Source organism: Eublepharis macularius, chromosome 4 (genome assembly GCF_028583425.1).
Source record: "Eublepharis macularius isolate TG4126 chromosome 4, MPM_Emac_v1.0, whole genome shotgun sequence".
Lineage (NCBI taxonomy): Eukaryota > Metazoa > Chordata > Lepidosauria > Squamata > Eublepharidae > Eublepharis > Eublepharis macularius.
This window is the reverse complement of record NC_072793.1, coordinates 167856482-167864556: the sequence shown is the minus strand read 5'-3', so window position 1 is coordinate 167864556 and position 8075 is coordinate 167856482. Positions and strand designations below refer to the sequence as shown.

Below are 8075 nucleotides of genomic sequence, written 5' to 3'. Positions count from 1 at the left end.
TTGTGTTATACTTTTTGATTGTGTTGGTTGGTTCTAATTTTGTAACCAGCCTTATCACATTGGTTATTGTATTGTGCTGAACCCCAAGGAATTGCAATATTTTAAAGTCACACTAAAACAATTTTAACCAGCTGGCTCAAAAAGGCAAAAATAGGGGCAGGCATTTTCCTGGGGCAGGGGGTTTAAGAATCAGGCTTGCTGGTAGCAGTTAATAGAATAAGAAGAGTCTTCCTTTTCCCTTGCTTGCCTCTGTTCTTTCCTTCCATCTTTCTGGCGTTCAGACTTAAAACTTTTCAAAGATGGGAAGTGAATGAGTGAAATGTTTGTTAGTGTGACTTGCCCCAAGTTAATCACTTTCCTTTTTTTGTCTGTTGGAGAAATATTGGCAATGCCTGTTTAATTTTTTTTTTTAAGTTGGTGTCCATCTGTGCTAGAGTACATTGTCTTCCTCACCTGTCCAGGCAGGAGATTTCATGGAACATTTTTGAGTGGAAACTATTTTGTAACACGTAAAATCTGATCCATTGTGAGCTCAAACATTCTATTAAACACTGTTGTGCTGTAAAAGCTGTTTAACATTTCAGTGGGCTGAAAAAGTGCAGAATAAATTTCAGAATCTTCACTTTCAGTCCTTCTAGCAAAATGAATCTTATGATCAGGAAAACAGCAGAATCAGGCAATCGACAGACAAGATAGAAAGTTCTGTTTGCTTAGGGACTGCCCTACTCCGCTCCAAGTTATGCAGAAAAATAAGACTTTATATTCAAGCTTCTGACTCTGGGTTGGAAAATTCCTGGAGTTTTGGAAGTGGAGCTGAGGGAAGATGGGGTTTAGGGAGGGGAGGGACCTCAGTGAGGTATTATGCCATAAAGTCCACCCTCCAGATAAGCCATTTTCTCCAAGGGAACTGATCTCTGTAAGTCTGGAGATCAGTTGAAGGTTGGCAACTCTACTTATTAACAGACAGGAAAACTGCCTAATGAAGGTTGAGCATGAAGACCGCGTCAAAGCTCCCATCTGATGAAGGAAGTTTTGACTCTCGAAAGCTCATACCTTGGAAATCTAGTTATCCTTAAGGTGTTATTGGACCTGAATCTTGCTATTCAACTGTGCAGCAACACAGCTACCCACCTGAAACTTTCATGTTTAATTGATTAATTATTTTATTACATCATTTATGTTATTTATGTCATTTATAGTCCACCTTTAGTGTGAGATTAGTACAGTCAATCAATGCTGAGAATGACCCAAAAAAGACAGATCAAGTGAATCCATAGCATAGGCAACTCAAAACTTGTGCAGGTATTCACAAAGAGAGACTCAGGTAGCAATCCTAAGGAGGACAATTCTGAAGCTCGTTTTATTCAAGGGGGCTTACTCCCAGGAAAGTCTTCTTAGAATTACAGCCACAGTCTCTCTCTCTCTCCCTCCCCTTCACCGTTTTGTTGACTTGCTGTGCTGGCTACTTCTGATTGGTGGCTTCTTCTAGCGGCCGGCCGTGGTACTTGATTTGGCAGGATGGGCAAGCTGCCTGCCTCCTGCTTCCACTTATTGTAGGGCTTAAGAGCCAAACAATATCGAAAGATAAAACAAGAGATTGATGAAGAGCCAGTATAAGAAAGTCCATTTGCGTCCCTGAAACTGTACAAACTTTAACATTTTTCTGATAATTGACATGTTGATTAAAGTTTTGCCGGATTCCTTTGGATTTTTGTTATATTTTGCTATGACAGACTAACATGGTTAATGTTGCAAATGTTGATGAATATTCCATAAAGTTTCTGCAGCCCAAACACTGGTTTTTGCAATTCCTTTATTAGAAAGTGGCACACACAAGGTCTGACCGTAAGTCATAAATATGCACATGAACATCCTGCACGATTGTTTTAGCACAGTGGCAGTGCAGAGTTTGCTCTTGGATTCCTGACAACTCTTCACCTCTATCATTTCTCATTCTGTAAGACATCTTTGGACTAAACCAGATGAGATGTTTTGGCAGAAGTCTGGTTTGAGTCCCTGCTGAACTGACTCTAGCTGCCTCACAGTCATACATGGCTTGTGGAAAACTAAGTTTCCAAGTACAGCAGGCCCCTATTTGGATTGGGACAGCAACATGGGAAGAGAAGGGGCTGGAATGTCTGGCTTTTGCCTCTTTGGCTTCCCATTGAGGAGACTGATTTCCTTGGGATTGTAAGAATGGCACGCCTTTCTGTTAAGATGGAGTCTAGGTATGGGTGACTACACCCTTGCACAGTTAGCACGATATGATGTGGAGTTTATATTCCCCTTGGATTGTGCAACCAGAGCATAAAAGCTTATTAAATGTTGGGGTTCAGTTATGGTTGCCAACCTCCAGGGCCCCCCCCTGAAAATCTCCCAGTTTTACAAACTGATTTTCAGACTAGAGATCAGTTCCCCCAGAGAAAATGGCTGCTTTGGAGGATGGACCCTGTGGCCTTATGCTAACGTCGCTCCCCAAACCCCTGCCCTTCTTAGGCTCTACCCCCATATTGCCAGGAATTCCCAAACCCAAAGTTGGCAAACCTAGGTTCAGATCCTGCAGTGACTGATGAATGAAAGAGGACCCCTGCAGGATCAGACTAAGGGTCTTTCTAGCCCAGCAACCTGTTCCTTAATACGTAGTTGGAAGTCCAGAAGCAGAATGTAGTTACACAGGTGAAATGGGGTGGGGTTTCCTGTATCGTAACAGTAGGGAGCTCCCAGAGCCAAATTAATGGCTTTTTCACAAAGAATCTTCCTATACTTAAGAAGCAATGACTTGTAAACAAAACCCCTCCCCATCCACTAAATATTTAGTCTTTCTTGGTCCGAATCCAAACGGCGTCTGTCCCCTCAGCTACAAAAGTTGCAGGGTCTCTACCCGGTGTGGGTCCGTTCATGTTTAATAAGCAGCCACTTGTGGCTGAAACTTTTCTCACAGAGGCTACATTTATATGGCCTCTCTCCGGTGTGAGTTCTCTCATGCCTGATGAGGTCTGAACGTTCAAAGAAGCTTTTTCCACAGTAGGAACATTTATGGGGTTTTTCCGCCAAATGGATTCGCTGGTGCCTTATCAGGTGGTCCTTGCGGCTGAGGATTTTCCCACATTTGGCACACTGGAACGAGGTCTCGTGTCCATAGACTCTCTTATGCTGAGGAAGGACTGAGTCCTCTCTGGAGCCCTCCTTGGGTATAATGTGCGTCTCTTCCCTGGAGCACAGTATGAGCTCACTGCAGGTCTTGTTTAGCACATCAGGAGGGGGACTGTTCATCTTGCTGGCAGAATGGTTTCTGTAAAGCCTTTTTGGGCTCTTCCTGTTCTCAGAAGTCTTTGCCTGGTTTCGGGAAACGTTCTCCATTGCTCTCCTCTGCAACATCCCCATTGATTCCGCCAGCTCCAGATGTTCCAGCTGATTGTTGTTCTCTTCATACTTGTTCAACTCCATATCATCTTGGGTAATGAAAAAAGAAGGAAAATCAGTTGACTCTTCCTGTAGGACATCTGCCACCTTTTAAAATCTGGAACCAAGGCCCCATTCCTTGTTCTGCTGAATTGTGAGGTGATTTTGATATGGGCCTGAGGAACAGCATTCTCAGTGGTTGCACCTCAGCTGCAGAACTTCTAAGCCACTCAACCACCTTGGTGGCCTTTATGAGGGCAGAAAAGAGAGGTATACATTTTGTTAAATAAACAAACAAACAAAGACTAAGGCTTAGAGCACAGTCCGGTAACAGCCAGTCCTGTGACAGAACATTTTTTCTGTTTGCAGAAGAGGGAAGGAAGAGTCCTGACAACTTCCTCTTCCTGCTGCAGAATCTCGTTTTGATCCCTGTTCTGTTTCTGGGACCATTCTGGAACACTCTCACTCCCCAGCATGATTCGGGGGACAAAAAGGACTACAGGGAGGCGGAGAAGGCAAAGAAGTCGCTTTCCTCCAGTGCCGGGATTGCCAATGTGGCACCCATCAACACCTTTCCTGGCAACTGCCATTTTTAGAAGTGGGCGGGGCCAGATGGGGCTTTGCCCTGCAGAGCTTCTGATTGGCCATTAGAAATCTTATGGTGCACTGCCACCACAGCTCAAGGATCGTCACTGCATGGCTGAAGGTTAGCTGATTACATGCATGAAATATGTTTTTAAACAATTTTTAAAAGTATCCTGTTAAGCAGAAGTTCTGCCTGAAATAACCACCATCCCTGTCATTTTGTAGTTGGCTCCACCACTTGTGGCAGAATTCTGAAGGTGCTGACAGGGCTGGAAAGGTTGAGGACTCCTGCTCTATCACTTTCGTTGCATATGATCCAAGCCCAGACTTCTGAAGACTGTTCAGACAGGCTTTGGTGTCAGGGATAAGCTGCATGTGTCTGAGGCAGATTGATACTAACTGCAGTTGTTAATGCAAAATAGTTTTTAGCTACACGCAGGTCTTTTATTTTGAACAAATTATATTTGCCTTCTGCTGAGTCAGCCTTAGTGTTGTCTGTTCTGGCTCTCTAGGGTCTCAGGTAAAGAAAGCCTTTTCCAAATGCCTGTGCTACTTGAGGTGCTTTCACCGGAGATGCCAAGGACTGAAAACAAGAACCTTCTACATGTGAGAAAGAGCCTTGGCTCAACAGTAGAGCATCTGTCTTGCATGCAGAAGGTCCCAGGTTCAGCTCCCAGTATCTCCAGTTCTTTATTTAGTACATTTTTCTCCTACCCTTCCTCCAAGGTGTTCATGGCACCTTATGTCATTCTGCTCCATTTTATCCTCACAACCACTCTGTGAGGGGGGTTAGGCTGAGAGAGAGCAGCAGGCCCCAGGTCATCCATTGAGTTTCTTAGCAGTTGTATGGATTTGAACCTGGGTCTCCCAGATCCTAGCCTGGGACTCTAACCACTATATTTTGCTCAGGTACTCGGTGATGTGAAAGATCTCTACTCAAAACCCTTGAGAGATGCTGCAACATGGATACAGTCTCTGTCAGGGGATAACAAGTCTGCATATTTGAAATTCAAACAGGGCAGGAGGTACAGGGAAAACCAACTTTTAAACATACGTGTTCATGAAATATTCTGCAACACAGCTGCGATTTTGACAATAAGTCCAGAAGGTGATTGAGAGATTCCAGCCGTCCAAGCAATAATACAAAGAGACAGCCCTCTTCAGCGAGAGGAGGAGTCCCAAGTGACATCTCCTGAGGAACCTCACAGCATCCAAGGGTTGGGATTAGCAGCCCTTACCTAGTAACTTGGCACTCCTGTCAACCTGTTGCTTGACCTGCCAGTGTAGTGGTTGGTCGCCAGGGCAAGATGGTGCTTCCTGTGACTTTGAGGAATTCACAGCTGCTCCCTCCAGTAAAGTCAGCATCTGAAACATAAGTGAGATCTTCTTCAGCAAACAGTAGACAACCTAGGTGCAATTGTGAGCCCTTGCCGGCAATCAAGGAGTGGTGGTCCATAAACCCAGCACCCAGATGCCTTTCTGTATCCCCTGTGACTCTGTGCCTCTCCACAGTATCAAGGTGAAACCCTCTCACCTGCTGTTCCTGTCTGTTGTTCTCTTGTTGCATCTGCAGGAAATCCTCTGCCAGGGCCACAGCCAGGGAACAGGTCTCTGGCCCATGTCCTCTGACCCAGCTCTGGATGTCAGGCGGTAGGATGCTCAGGAACTGTTCCAGGATCAGCAACTCCAGGATCTGCTCCTTGGTGTTTCTCTCAACCTTCAGCCACCTGTGGCAAAGTTCCTGGAGCTGGCTGTATGCCCCTCTTGGCCCCTCAGCTTCCTTGTAGCAGAAATGCCTGAAGAGCTGCCGGTGGTTCTCTCTCCTCAGGACGTCCCTTTGCAAGATGGCTGCCCTCACCTTCCCATAGTCCTCTCTGTCTCTGACATCCAGCTTCATGAAGGCCAGCTCAGCTTCGCCACTAAGGGCTGGCAAGAGATGGGCCACCCACTCTTCCCTGGGCCACTGGCAGGCTCCAGCCACTTGCTCAAAGGAGGCAAGAAAGGCCTTTGTGTCTTCCCACGGTGTGGGTTCCTCTGGGAATGGTGGGGTCTCCCTATGGGACTGGGGAGGCTCAATGGTCTTCAGAAACTCTTGCCATTGCACCTCCCAGTGCGGAAGGAGGCCCTCGCCTGGCTCCTGCTTAACCAGTTGTGCCCCAGGTATTCTCTGCAGGACTTCTCCAAGACTCCCAGACCGAAAGACATCAGGGCCTGACCTGGCACCCTGCAATCCTTCTCCTTTTGCGCAGTCTTTCCTTTGTCCCTCCATTTTCATCCGTACCTGATTTTGTAGCAATAATCTCTTGGTACAGAAACCTCTAGAATAAATATATAAAAGGGTACGGCAGTTTTAGACTGATGTGACGTCTTTTGCGCTGAGGGGGAAAAAGAAATAATAATAAGAATGAGAGAGAATGGACATCTGATATGATGACTATCATCTGTTTTGTAGCAGCAGCAGCAAGCTTTTACTGGCATTCAGTAAAAACAATTTACATCAAGCAGGGCAGAAACCAAAATACAGCAAAATCAGTCGACAGAAGAACTAACCATATACTCCCTAATCCACATAGCAATTGAGAAATACAGCACAACTGTATATGTAGTGTGGGGACAATGAACTGATAGTAAGAAAGAAACTAATCCTCCGTCAAATTGACCCTGACGATTGATCAACAGAGGGCTAATCAAAGAGACCCGCGCGTGAACATAAAAGTTGAAATAAAATAAAACATGAACTACAGATTCGGATTGCATCCTTCCACAAGGACATAGTCTGTTGGGGTAGGGTGTGTTTGTAAACCTCCCAAACAGAATTTCAGCGGGTAAAACGTTAAAACGCGCGAGCATAAAAGCTCAGCGTAAGCGAGGGAAAGACCGCGATGAGAAATAAGCGGCAGGGCTTTTGTAGTTAGGAATGATTCCAAACTCCAATGGGGAGCAGGTCTTCTGTGCAACAGAACAGAGGGGTTTGCCTAGTATAAAATACAAGAAACACTGACTAGGATGTGTTCTACCTTAGGTAAGAGGAAGAAGCCTTCCTCCAAACTTTATTTGCTTCATTCATACTTCTCTTTCCCCTCTATTAGGAATCCAATATTCTTTCTTCCTCCATTTTATCCTCACAACAACTCCAATGTGAGGTATATTGAGGTGGGACTGAGGGTGTGAGTGGCACAGGCCACCCAGCAAGCTTCTATGGCAGAGTCTCCCAAATCCTTGTCCAGCACTCTAACTGCTACACTGTGTGGGGTCTTCCATTGAACACGGAGCCACAGATGTCAAAGGAAGCCTCCCTAGGCTGCAGGACGGCAGCCCTTCAAACTGTAGGTGGAGGGTCACCATTCGGGGAAAAACACCCTATGTTAAAAACACCCTGCAAATAGAAAACCAACACAGCAAGCAAAGAGAAGGGATAGAGGCTTTATCCCTGATGTGTTACTTTTCTGTTTGCTGGGATTTATAAACACCAAGGAACATTCTAAGCTTGTTTAACTGAGAGCGGGACCACAAGTGATGCCTTACACAGGTTGGACACTTGTCAGCTTTCCTCAAGTTTTGATGGGAAATGTAGGCGTCCTGGTCTTGCAGCTGCTGTCCAATGGATTTTTCAACTGTCACTTGTCCAACATTCTGCCAAGCTGCCTACATTTCCCATCAAAACTTGAGGGAAGCTGGCAAGTGTCCAACCTGTGTCAGGCGTCACTTGTGGTCCCGCTCTGACTCTTGGGTCTGATTTCAAAAAGATGCCAGGGAAGCAAAGAGCTCCATTTATTGGCGTCTGCACATTCTTAGGATCTTGCTTAAAACTGCACTATAAGTAGGCCAACAGGTCTGGAGAAAAAGCTCCTGCCCTTTTAATGGAGGTTTCATGGGATGTTATTGTCCCGGTGAGGCAATTTCCCTCCAGGCCCTGAAAAGCTTCAGCTACCTATTTTCACACATTAAGGGACAGGGCATTTTTCGCCCCGCCGTGTTGACAATCCTCCAGCTGGGCCCTTCTTTCGTATGCAAACTTGAACCTGTGTTTCATTTACATACCGCCCCTGGTGCCGGTCCTGTGCCACATTTGAGGACAGTTGTTTTGC

General features: G+C 45.7%; 1 protein-coding gene across 1 annotated transcript; it reads right to left on the bottom strand.

Moving 5' to 3' along the window:
- Positions 1-1796: 1796 nt before the first annotated feature.
- Positions 1797-6262, bottom strand: LOC129327786 (zinc finger and SCAN domain-containing protein 32-like). Its single transcript, XM_054976539.1, has 3 exons — positions 5522-6262; positions 5226-5352; positions 1797-3452 (listed from the first exon to the last, which is right to left on the bottom strand). The coding sequence occupies exons 1-3, from the start codon at positions 6260-6262 to the stop codon at positions 2878-2880; spliced, it is 1443 nt and encodes a 480-aa protein (XP_054832514.1). The 3' UTR covers positions 1797-2877.
- Positions 6263-8075: the final 1813 nt, after the last annotated feature.